At 32.6% G+C, this 12,607-nt stretch overlaps 2 protein-coding genes and 1 non-coding gene across 7 annotated transcripts; 2 read left to right on the forward strand and 1 right to left on the reverse strand.

Annotated features, from left to right (window-relative positions):
- The first annotated feature begins 494 nt into the window (after nt 1–494).
- Nucleotides 495–6,077, forward strand: LOC123899228 (guanine nucleotide-binding protein subunit beta-1). The gene is made up of 6 exons (XM_045950305.1): nt 495–1,147; nt 1,231–1,325; nt 2,164–2,588; nt 2,962–3,319; nt 4,825–4,938; nt 5,651–6,077. Exons 1-6 carry the CDS (start codon nt 1,042–1,044, stop codon nt 5,684–5,686), a joined length of 1,134 nt encoding a protein of 377 aa, XP_045806261.1. The 5' UTR covers nt 495–1,041; the 3' UTR covers nt 5,687–6,077.
- On the forward strand, nt 500–571 carry TRNAE-UUC. The gene has a single exon. It is a non-coding gene; the product is annotated as a tRNA-Glu (tRNA).
- Nucleotides 6,078–8,055: 1,978 nt separating the features above from the next.
- Nucleotides 8,056–12,552, reverse strand: LOC123899229 (shootin-1-like). Of its 5 annotated transcripts, XR_006805537.1 has the most exons (10): nt 12,081–12,552; nt 11,616–11,928; nt 11,314–11,373; nt 10,668–10,886; nt 10,383–10,442; nt 9,817–10,101; nt 9,070–9,129; nt 8,753–8,989; nt 8,451–8,506; nt 8,056–8,334 (listed from the first exon to the last, which is right to left on the reverse strand). XR_006805537.1 is itself a non-coding variant. In XM_045950306.1 (8 exons), the coding sequence occupies exons 1-8, from the start codon at nt 12,227–12,229 to the stop codon at nt 8,909–8,911; spliced, it is 1,227 nt and encodes a 408-aa protein (XP_045806262.1). In that variant the 5' UTR covers nt 12,230–12,294; the 3' UTR covers nt 8,056–8,908. The 5 variants fall into 5 exon arrangements, 2 of the variants coding, with proteins under 2 accessions (XP_045806262.1, XP_045806263.1); XR_006805538.1 differs by having other exon boundaries at nt 8,056–8,506; nt 12,081–12,294; XR_006805536.1 differs by having other exon boundaries at nt 8,451–8,989; nt 12,081–12,294.
- Nucleotides 12,553–12,607: the final 55 nt, after the last annotated feature.

The raw sequence follows: 12,607 nt of genomic DNA on the forward strand, positions 1-12,607 counted from the left end.
CAATCTTGTTGAGTTTTATTATAAGTTAAAAAATGTTGAAATATGACATGATGACACATGTTAAGGTATCTAAAAGTAAAAATTTACATATCAGTCGTTGCATGAAGAGCATGAGGGATGAGGGATAGATGAAGTAGTAGAGTATCCATTTCCATTTTTATATTTCTACTTTCTGGTGCACTAAAAGTTTGAAAAGCCACTAGGTTTGGTCTATTGATGAGAGGTTCGGGTAGATATGTAATAGGTCATAAGTTCGATTCCACTTATTGTAAACAAAAAAAAAGTTTGAAACTGAAAGGATAAAAATTCATCATATGAATATCTAATTCTAAATGCTCCAAGAAACTCAACTATGCTCTACTTGATTTAAAAACGTTTTATATGTGCCTACCCATCAAAGTGGTTCTTAAACTGTGTTGAATTCACCAAATTTTATTAAGTAGACGAAACTCGGATTACCATTATATAAACTATAACGTGGAAGGTATAACAACAAGCATCCATTGTCGTCCAGCGGTTAGGATATCTGGCTTTCACCCAGGAGACCCGGGTTCGATTCCCGGCAATGGAACTTTTTGTCTTTTTTAAATCACTTTTTTTGCTTTTCAACTCAACTCAACTAGTTTAGTGATGATGACAAAGTCTTGAATCTTAATCCATAGAAAAACAAACACAGATTCCATTCCAAATCGGATTTTTAAACCCGTTTAGTGTGAATAGTACAAACAAAAATAAACTGACAGATGGAGAAAGTGGGCCCGGCGGCGTCAGTAAAAATAATACTAACAACAGGCAGTCAGTCCCCACTTCCATTTCTTACTTTCTTCTTTCGTTTTCTTCTTCTTCTTCTTCTTCTCTTCACACTTCAATTCACTCATTCATCTTTTTCCCATAACCGTTTCTGTTTCTAAATCTAACAAACATAACAATAATGATAGATGTAGTAACTGATTCAGATCCTTACTAGTTCATCTTCCTTTTACTTCATTCATTCATTCATCACAATTCAAATCGGTGAAGTTTCTTTATAAGACCTAAAATATGTCCGTTACGGAGCTGAAAGAACGTCACATAGCAGCGACGGAAACCGTCAACAATCTCAGAGAACGTTTGAAGCAGAGACGTCTTTCTTTGCTTGATACAGATGGTGATTTTCGTTTCTGTTTAATTCTTCAATTCAATTTCATTTTCAATTGATTAGATCTAACTAACTAACTGAATGAACCCTAGTTGCTGGTTATGCAAGGTCTCAAGGTAGAGCTCCTGTTACTTTTGGACCAACCGATATTCTTTGCTGTAGAACACTCCAAGGTCATACTGGAAAGGTAAATTCAATTCAATTTCTAGATTTTAAATTTCTGATAATTTTGTTTTTGTTGAATTTTACATTTTATAGGATTGTTATTGAAATTTCTTAATCAGTACCATGTATTATTAGTGTTCAGTTGACTTTAGATGTGTGCAAAATATCACAAATTCAAAATTGAAACGAACAAGTGAGGGTCGGGGATCAATTAAGGAAACATACGCTTAGAGTTGTAAATGATGTAAGGGCGAAGAATTGGTGTTTTGTTGTAGTGATTATTAAGAAAACTGCTGCTTAGATCTTTGTTGTTAAGAGGGAATTGCTAAGCTGGATTTAGATGTTAACATTTGTTATATATCAGTCTTTAATGCTGCTTGATAAATTTTGTATTGTATGTTTTCATTATCATGTGTTTTGTCATTAAGTTTCATTTAACCGATGGAAAGAAAAGTAGGTAATGGTTGCAAAGGGGCACGGCATGTGCGTAGCGACAAGGCTAGGTGCTAGAAATGTTAAGCACCCCGTGGCAGTTATGAATGACTTTGTCGCTATGTTTGCACCTTTTTAGTGCTGACAAGATACGTGCGCCTTGTTTGAAAGGTTCGAAAAACCGTAAAACACACTAAAAATGGTAAAATAGTCAAAATGTTGAAAAAATTATAATTGCCAGCTTTTGGATTTATAAAGCCTGAGCAAGATTCATTTACTTCTTCAATCACTTATTTTGATAGATAGCAAGGATAGCTTAAGTTTTGGTTAGTTGTGAGATATGTGCGTGCATAATGCAATTGTGTTTTTATTTACTACATAGCAACATTGACAAACTTATTAGGTTTTCATTCATTTAAATTTTACAGGTGTACTCATTGGATTGGACTTCAGAGAAGAATCGAATTGTTAGTGCATCCCAAGATGGAAGATTAATAGTGTGGAATGCTCTAACAAGCCAGAAAACTCATGCCATAAAGCTTCCTTGTGCATGGGTCATGACATGTGCTTTCTCACCAACTGGTCAATCTGTTGCATGCGGGGGCCTTGACAGTGTTTGCTCTATTTTCAATCTTAATTCCCCCACTGACAGGGATGGGAATCTAAATGTTTCACGGATGCTTAACGGACATAAAGGTTATGTTTCATCTTGTCAGTATGTTCCAGGTGAAGACACTCACTTAATCACTGGTTCTGGAGATCAGACATGTGTTTTATGGGATATTACTACTGGTCTTAGAACATCTGTTTTTGGAGGGGAGTTTCAGTCTGGACATACTGCAGATGTACTTAGGTACATTAGAAGATTACTGAATTAATTTAAACCAGAATTTGTTTCTCAATTCTTAAACAGCTACTTGCAACTGAATAGCAATTTGAGACTGCACAAATGTCAATCAAACTGTTTCCTACAATCTTCACACACTGATAAAATAATCTAATCTCACTGGTAGTAACATGCTAAGTTTTAAATCTTACCATCTTCCTAAATTATGAAATATTGTGGCAAGTATAGAGTGTAGTTTGTTGGATGACATGCTGTCTAAGTTGTTTTAATAACAATGAGATCTATAGTATTAGTTGGAAATCAGTAGCATAGTTTTTTCAGTATGGAATCATCGCTAAGTTTTTTTTTTTTTTTTTTGTTTTTTTTTGCCCACTCTCAGCATTTCCATTAATGGATCCAACTCCAAAATGTTTGTATCCGGTTCTTGCGATGCGACTGCCAGATTGTGGGACACTCGTGTGGCTAGTCGAGCGGTGCGGACATTTCATGGGCATGAGGGTGATGTTAATTCTGTTAAATTCTTTCCTGATGGAAATAGATTTGGAACTGGCTCAGAAGATGGAACTTGCAGATTGTTTGACATTAGGACTGGACACCAACTTCAAGTATATAATCAGCAACACAGTGACAACGAAATGGCACATGTGACCTCCATTGCGTTCTCTATATCCGGAAGACTGCTTATTGCTGGATATACAAATGGTGATTGTTATGTTTGGGATACTTTATTGGCCAAGGTAATTGTTGCTTTAGTGTAATTATGTAAAATAAAAGTAGGCTGTTTGGGACACTTTCTGCTCATAGCCCCACTCCACAGTGAACTAGGGATTACTGGGACACTTTTGGCAAAGGTAATTGGTTCTTCAGTTAACCTAAAATGTTTTGCGAGACTATTGCCATAGGTAATTGGTGCTTTAGAGTAACCTAAAACAACAGTTGGGTGGTGTCTTTCAACCTATTGCCTCCTACCATAATTCAAGGGAATTTAGCTTTTTAATGGAGCATATGCTTCTTTACGTTGTTGATGTTTAGTGTGAATGCAACTGTCAAATTAGAATTTCTTATTGAGTAGATCAGCTCTACAAATTTTCATAAAATTTCAAAACTATGATACTTCATCAAATAACTTCCTTTGGATGTATAATAAGTGTTTTAATAGTATAAGTAAATGTCCATTATAAGATTACATAGCTACTAATTTTAAATTTTTTATGAAATTTTGTATGTTTTATCATTAATATACTAATCAGCGTTTATAGTTATTTAGAGGAGCAACTCTGTTTATAGTTACTCTTGGAGTAACTTGATCCCATCTCATATGTATATATGTAGATGTATGTATGTTAAAAAGCACATGATGTTTCTTGCTTGACAGCGAGGAACTTGTTTATATTGAAAATAAGATACTTTTGGCACATACAAACAGAATCTTTAGTATCTATTAGTTAATTGTTTGCTTTACTTCGACATGCAATTTGGGGGTGAGTTCTGGTTCCATTTTGCTTTCAACTTGTGGTAGCTTTGGGTGGAAATAGGGCCTTTGAGTTTATTAATCATAATAAGTTCACTAGGCATTATCTTGTTTGTAAATTGGCTCACAACTTTCTGATTATCTTTTTGTTATCAAAATGCCTTTTGATGTGGAGATGTTATATTGTTGAATGTTGAATTTGTGAGATTTAGGTAAATAGAAGAGAGAATAACAAGAGCTCTGAATATAATTGATAATGACAGAAAAAGTAGTGTGTTACAAAAGACTCAATACTAATCCATATTTATAGGGATACACAGACTCAATCCTAAATCAAGAACAAATAGTGTTGAAGGGAAATTATTTTTCTTATTGAAGGGAAAATTGAAGGTTGAGGCTTTTTGTTATTTTGGAAAAAGATGAGAGGAGGGAGGCTGAAAAAGAATGGATGTTCCAACTCCCATTAGTATGATTTTTTATTTTTTTTTCAAATTAAAAGAAATATATCTATAAACTTGAAAGTGCAGACCGGGAGGAGTTTATATGAAATCTCAGACTTGACAAACTTGCCATATTTCTTGAAAAAAGAAAAACATGAACAAGAATAAAATGCAATTCTGTCTTGTAACATCTAGTTGCAGCATGATATTTTCTGACACTACTTTCTCTTTCTATTTATTTAATTGCACTTGCTCTTGTACTTCTGTGGTTGTGCCTAGTTTAACTTTTGTCGGTAAGACTAACTATACTTGCTTTGCTATTTGATTGTAGGTGGTCTTGAATCTAGGATCTCTTCAAAACTCTCATGAGGGCAGGATCAGCTGTTTGGGTTTGTCTGCTGATGGAAGTGCTTTGTGTACAGGAAGTTGGGATACAAATTTAAAGGTGACCATTCCTTTTGGACTGATAATTAAACTTTTATAGGTTATGTGTGTTGTGGCATATGGGGGGGGTGCCAATTTTAGAAGTTAGCTTCAATGTTTGGTATTTTTCATGTGTTTTTTAAAATCACTAGGATGATTGTGGGATTGAACTTAAAAAGTAGGCTTTTATTAATATTTGTTCGGTTACTTTATAAGTTTTCCTCCTCTAAGATTAAACTTTAAAAAGAATTAAGAATTAGGCAAAAACGAAATAGCAATATATTTAGGATGGTGTGCGAGCTTATAGAGGTTTAACATGTGCTGAATTCTGGGTAAAAAAAATGTACTGAGATGAACTCCAAAACATAGTTCCTTTAGGAAATTTTAGGATTGTTAAGAACCTTGCTTAAAAGAAACTTCTAGGCATACTAATACTGGGACCTTCCAAGTCAGTGGTAAATTCTTTAGCGAAAAATATTGTTTTCTGCTGCTATGATTTTTCATCAGTTCCCCTGTTTTGTCTTAAGATTGTCCTGCTAACATTGGCAACCAAAGCATGTGTGTCAAATAATGTATCCAGGAATGCTGATGTATGTGGATTTCACTGATAATGTTCATAGATGTGGTTTTTTCTGAGTCACATCTATCTTGAAAAAAGCTTAGGCGTTAGTTTGACATAATTACGCTTCTTCAAAAAAAAAAAAAAGTTTTACATAATTACTTACATCTTGCAGATATGGGCATTTGGAGGGCATAGGAAGGTGATTTGAGCCATTCATGGGTAAAGACTCATACTTTGACTCCTTTGTCAGGGCCACTCCTTGTAGGGTATTGTGGTTCATCACAATCTAGTACTGATGCTTGTGATGTTGACTTTGGTCAAAATTCGAAGGCATAGTTTATAACCTTTAGCAATGGAACTAGTGCAGCCTTTGTTTATCTCCATGCTCATGGGTTGTTGTGTGTAATCTAGGTGTATACTTTTAAACCAAAATGAAGGACTGTTTACTTTTTCAACTCCTCAATTTAACTATTTGAAGTATGTGTATGGTTCCACATTGAGAGAACTAAATGTATGTTCACGGTGGTTAAATGAGGGATAGTTTGATCCCATTGTAAAATCGAATCTTCTTCAAATCAATTCCAGTCGAATTAACTCTTTCTAACGTTTCACTTTTGGCCAAAATCAATTTTATTCATAAACAAAAGATCAAACATGATGTGTCCTAATTTCTCAACTTTGCCTCTTCAAAACCAACTCTAAATATGAAAGTTAAAACATAGAAGATAAAGAGAAAAACACCTTTTTCTCTAGGTTAGAAAAGAGGAAAGGTAATGGACACTAAATGAGAATGGTCCGATAAATTTAACAATTGAAAAAATAAAATAAAAAATTATTAAGAGGAGAGATCAATCGTTGTCGGTTTTAGCAATGTTCAAGTGACTCATCTTCATCATAATATTAACCAATGGCCATTTAAGTTTGGCTAAATTGATATTATTTTTCCATATCAATTGATGAGATAAATTCGATTTTCAAGCCTTCCGATCAATCCAGAGATAAATTTGATTCCCTCGGCACTTGGAAAAGGTGGCACTGGATCTGGTGTCAACAACATATCTTGTCTGAGCACCAGTTCCGGCATCGGGAATTGATTCAATAAGAGTCTTAGCGAAGACGAGAAATAGCATCTACCGCATCTCCCAGGACCGGAATCCTTTCCTTGTTTTACTTGCATGCACCTGCTAACCGACAACAAATTGGAGTGGGGAGTGGTTCATCTAGATGACCCGCAAAACACACTACAGTCTCTACGTTGATATACTCAAAATGAGGTGCTATTTACAAAATTTGTTTCAGGCGATAAAATATTTTTATCATGTTGGACATTGAGTCCAATATTTCATGCAAAAAAAGTCGGAGAAATGTACATTCACAATGGTGGAATGAGATTTAAAATTAGTTTGGATAGATTTTCGATCCATTATCAAATTGAATCTTCCTCTTCCAATTCATACCAATGGAAGTAACTCTTTCGAATTTTTCAATTTTTGTAACTCTTTATCACTCCATTTCTAAAAATTGTACTTTCATAAGTTATTATTTCATAAAATACCTTAACAAACTTATAAATAATAAATAAAAAATTATTTATTTGTATAAATTATTTTGCATAAGCTCAAAAATATAAGTCAATTCAAACAGACCCTAAGTGAAGAAATCAATCGACCTTTTGAGCAATATTCAAGTGATGGTTCATGTTATAACATCATCACAATATTAATAGATAGGATTATGAGCCATTTTATTATTGATTTTTTTAAAAAAATTATTTGTATTCTTTAAAAACAATTTTATAAAAACCTAATAAAAAAAATAATAAAAGTTGTTTCGAACTCATTTGTTATAAATTAAAAAGTAACTTTGACATTCAATAACTTATAGATTCATGTTAGACATTTTAACTTAATAAAAAACACATTTTTTATAAAATGATATATCTCAAAAATGACTTTTATGAAAAGCTATTTAAAATATCTTCTTATTTTAGAGATTTCTTGAAATTATATTATCCAATTTTTTTTGTCACAAAATGATTAAATACTTAAAATGACATTTTATAAGAAACTATTTAAACCGATATTTTATTTGTTTTTTTTTTTTTTATATAAAAAAATGACACATTATAAAAATCATTCTTATAAAATAACCAAAACAAATGAGCCCTATGAGTTATTTTTCATAAAATAAGAATAACAAGCAGAAGTTCATTTTCAAAGAAAAAAATGAAGTGAATCATTCGATTCAAATCACTATAACTTCATGCAATTTTTGTTTTTTTATCATCCAGGTTCACCAAATTTCAAATTATTTTAGTACTTCAAAGTGACCATGCAAAGTGCCCCCAGAAGCATAACTTTCAAAATTTTACCTCTTATATATCATTCCATTTTGCATGAATTTATCATGACTTGAATCGAATGACCATAAATTTCGTTATCGATTCACCAGATTCCAAATTTGGTTTTGACCACAAAAACACAAATCTTATTGGTTATATATCTTATGGGTTATATATTTGAAATAATTTACCTCTTATTCTTACATTTTGCACTCATATCTCTACAACACTCTGAATTTTCCAAATTACCCTTCATTCTAATAAATAATAACATAAATTTTTATGATTTAAAACAATCTCAAGATTTGCCTTTGACAGAATGTAAATAGATTCCAACTAAGTTGAATGAGCTTGTTGGTAGATTTAAAGAGATTTCTAAAGAAGTATGATCAAGATCGTCATGCTGTGAAGATTCCTCCTTGAAGAGAAGCTTGACAGTTACAATGCATGTTGCAAAAGCTTTCTGTGCCCTAAGGCTCCTTGTAACCATGTTGAAGTTCTAAAACATGATCAACCTGTGCTTCTCAAATTATTCATGCAACATTATTATGATTACACTATGATATGAGAATATTAATCAACTTGCAAAACAAATTCAAAACATAATTGTCAAAATAATTACTCTAACTACCTTTCTTTTTGAACGCACCAAAAGATCCCCAACCTTTCTACTAAAAAGTATAAGGCCTGTTCAAAGGGTAACATTGAGTTAAAAAAAAAAAAATCAAAGGGTAACTCCGACTTTTTTTTTCTACAGTACCCTTAAATAATTGTAGATAATTTACCCTGCAACTAATAGATTTTTATGTAGAGTAAAAAGTTAGTACAACGAAACCTTCCGCTGCATAATAGATACGTACAACAAAACCGACACACAAAAACTAACACTACCGCCTTGAAACCTTCGACTCCAAAACAGAAACAATAATTTACCTGAGAAAACCATAGCCATGTTATTCAAGAACATGACTGATCAATATCCAAACGGAACGGATTCGAACTTCTCCTGGAATAGTTTCCGGTGCAAAATGAAATTCATACATAGGATATATGAGTAATTCAAAGGATAAATATTTATATTTGATAGGATTAAGGTAGCGGTAGTATATTGGTAATCTCTTCCTCTGCTTTGGTGAGTTGTTTTTTCATTGTCATCCTATCGAGTGCTTCCTGTTTGCCAAAAACAATAATTAAATGAGATGAAATCCATTAACAAAATAAATAAAAAGAGTGAAAGTTAAAATAAGTACCAGCTTGTCCAGTGACATTTTGATGCGAGAAAAAATATCCCGAACAGAAGACGTATCCGTCTGTTCAAAAAATCCAAATTCAAATTCATGATCTCAAATAAGAATAATTACGCAACTTATGTAAATGATGACATTCAAAAGCAAATGTAGTTGTAAAAAAAGTCACTTTCTCTCTCTAAAATACACTTTCTCTGACTTCTCTCTAACGAGACAGATCCGCCACCTCCCCTTCATCCAAAAGTGTTCCTTCACAATCTTGGCCCGCGGAGCTGCTTCTTGGATTCTGATGGGCCGGTTAATTTTGATTCAAGATCGGAAGTTATAGTCTAGTGGCGTCTATGTAGGTCGAGTTGATGTTTTCCTTGTGGGTTAGAGGCTGAGGTGTCGCATCCTGTGGTTTTTGTATGGGGTTGGGGCTGTCTAGGTGTTGTGTCTGTATTGGTGTTGTTGTTCTACTGCACTCTGTTGTGGTAGTTTTTGTACTTTTTCTCTCCATTAGTATGTCTTATACCGATGTAGGCTTTGATGTAATCTTTTACTCTCACTTTTTCATTAGTAATATTTTTTTCATCATCAATATTATACTACACTTGTGAGCTATTTTCTCTTCTTCTTCCATGGATGCCATGTTTCTTAGCAGTTAACATTGACAAAAATTAGAAACAACCATCAAATTAGAAACAAGTACACTAATCATACAAATTTAAATTTAAAATGAAACAATATATATCAAGTTACTAATCATACCAAGTTAGCTTTTTCCATCACATCTTCTTCCTTGACAGCAGCAGCTTCCTTCACACCTTCCTCTTCCTTCACAGCTTCTTCTTCCTTCACTTTTTCATCATTCAAAGCTTCTTCCTTCAAAATGGTAATCTCTTCGTTCAAAGTGGATTCTTCTTCCTTCACAGCAGCAGCTTCTTCCTTCAAAGTGGTAATCTCATCTTTGGTAATCTCTTCCTCTGATTTGGTGAGTTGTTTTTTCATTGTCATCATTGTCATCCTATCGAGTGTCATCCTATCGAGTGCTTTCTGTTTGCCAAAAACAATAATTAAATGAGATGAAATCAATTAACAAAATAAATAAAAGGCTTTAATGCACTTTTGATCCCCCTATTTTGAAAAACATGAACTTTTGATCGGGGTATTTTAAAAGCCAACTTTTTTATCCCCTATTCTGCAAAACCTGAACTTTTGATCCCGTTATTTTAAACGCCAACTTTTTGATCACCTATTTTTGAAAATTTGAAAACAGGGGGGTCAAAAGTGCATTAAAGCCTAAATAAAAAGAGTGAAAGTTAAAATATAAGTACCAGCCTGTCCAGTGACATTCTGAAGCTAGAAAACATATCCCGAACAGAAGACGTATCTGACTGTTCAAAAAATCCAAATTCAAATTCATGATCTCAAATAAGATTAATTCTGCAACTTATGTACATAATGTATTGTATGTTAACATTCAAAAACTATAAAATACACGGAAGTCTTGTAGGTTAAGATTGACAAAAAAATAAGAAACAAGCATCAAATTAGAAACAAGTACACTAATCATACCAATTTAAATTTAAAATGAAACAATATATATATACTAATCATACCAAGTTAACTTTTGCAATCACATCTTCTTCTTCTTCCTTCACTTTTTCATCATTCAAATTAAAAGCTTCTTTCAAGATGGTAATATCTTCCTTCAAAGAAGCTTCTTCTTCCTTTAAAGTGGTAATCTCTTCTTTGGTAATCTCTTCCTCTGATTTGGTGAGTTGTTTTTTCATTGTCATCATTGTCATCCTATCGAGTGTCATCCTATCGAGTGCTTTCTGTTTGCCAAAAACAATAATTAAATGAGATGAAATCAATTAACAAAATAAATAAAAGGCTTTAATGCACTTTTGATCCCCCTATTTTGAAAAACATGAACTTTTGATCGGGGTATTTTAAAAGCCAACTTTTTTATCCCCCTATTTTGCAAAACCTGGACTTTTAATCCCCTATTTTAAAAGCCAACTTCTTGATCCCCTATTTTCAATTTCTCTGAATTTTAGTCCCCAAACTCAATTTGATAAATTTTTTGCTGATGTGTCAAGCTCATTATAGTGACGTGACAGTTTCCATGTTGACAAAACATTTCCATGTCATTAATCTTTGTTAAAAATCAAATATTTTAAAAATATTAAAACAATAAAATAGGGGATCAAAAGTGCATTAAAGCCTAAATAAAAAGAGTGAAATTTAAAATATAAGTACCAGTCTCTCTAGTGACATTCTGAAGCGAGAAAACATACCCCGAACAGAAGACGTATCTGTCTGTTCAAAAAATCCAAATTCAAATTCATGATCTCAAATAAGATTAATTCTGCAACTTATGTACATGATGACATTCAAAAGCAAATGTATTGTATGTTAACATTGACAAAAACTATAAAATACACTGAAGTCTTGTAGGTTAAGATTGACAAAAAAATAAGAAACAAGCATCAAATTAGAAACAAGTACACTAATCATACCAATTTAAATTTAAAATGAAACAATATATATACTAATCATACCAAGTTAGCTTTTTCAATCACATCTTCTTCTTCTTCCTTCACTTTTTCATCATTCAAATTAAAAGCTTCTTTCAAGATGGTAATATCTTCTTTCACAGCAGCAGATTCTTCCTTCAAAGAAGCTTCTTCTTCCTTTAAAGTGGTAATCTCTTCTTTGGTAATATCTCTAAATGATTGGAGTATCTCTTTTTGTAAATTTTGAATGATTTTCCAATCCGCTTCCAGTTCTTCTATCCCTTTGCCTTTAGACTCATTTTTCGACAGTTCCTCTACAGCTGATTTCAACATCTTCAATTGCTCCTTGTTTAATCTTCTGCTCGTATGCAATTATCAACAACATAAATAAATTAGAGTCTGAAAATGGTTTAAAAAAATATATATTCAAAATTAGGACTTAGCATAAATCAGAACATGAAATTCGATTACAAACTTCATTATTAAAATCGAACATGAAAACGGCTGTACCTTAGAATCGGCTGTCTCAAAGACTGGTACAACAACATCTTCTGTTGTTTCGTCTGAGACTCGAACATGAAAGTGTCATTATCCTGTTGTAACTGATCCGAATCTCTTAGTGCCGTTTTCATGCGAAAATAAGAATCAGAATACATCATGTTCTTAGAATCGCAATGTCAACTTTTTAGGTTTAGGATTATAGAAAGTTCGGATGTTTAATTTTTTTTTCCTTGATATACCCTGTAAAAACACTTCGATTTTTTGCTTATCAAAAAAAAAAAAACACTTCGATTTTCAAATTTAAGAAAATTCGGTTAATAGAAACCAAATGTTTTTTTAAGGCAAAAAAAAATTTGATTCGTACAAATCGAAGTTTTTATTGAAAGGAAAAAAATAATTCAAGGCGAAAAAAGAAATACGAGAGCATATTGAGAACTGATCTTACATGGCTCGTTGTAGTCATCTTGAGAACATCTTGATCATGTTTTTTTTTTTAATTGCAAGATCATGATGGTTAATTTATCAAAAACTGATAA

This window comes from Trifolium pratense, linkage group LG7, assembly GCF_020283565.1.
Source record: "Trifolium pratense cultivar HEN17-A07 linkage group LG7, ARS_RC_1.1, whole genome shotgun sequence".
Lineage (NCBI taxonomy): Eukaryota > Viridiplantae > Streptophyta > Magnoliopsida > Fabales > Fabaceae > Trifolium > Trifolium pratense.

Bases quoted from the DNA above. Each gene is read 5' to 3' on its own strand.
- LOC123899228 (XM_045950305.1), top strand. From the start codon at position 1,042: ATGTCCGTTACGGAGCTGAAAGAACGTCACATAGCAGCGACGGAAACC. The intron at 1,326-2,163 runs GTAAATTCAATT...TAAATTTTACAG, and splicing joins TCCAAGGTCATACTGGAAAG to GTGTACTCATTGGATTGGAC. The intron at 2,589-2,961 runs GTACATTAGAAG...GCCCACTCTCAG, and splicing joins CATACTGCAGATGTACTTAG to CATTTCCATTAATGGATCCA.
- LOC123899229 (XM_045950306.1), bottom strand. From the start codon at position 12,229: ATGATGTATTCTGATTCTTATTTTCGCATGAAAACGGCACTAAGAGAT. The intron at 11,929-12,080 runs GTACAGCCGTTT...GCATACGAGCAG, and splicing joins TTGAGACAGCCGATTCTAAG to AAGATTAAACAAGGAGCAAT. The intron at 10,887-11,313 runs GTACTTATATTT...TTTGGCAAACAG, and splicing joins GAATGTCACTAGAGAGACTG to AAAGCACTCGATAGGATGAC.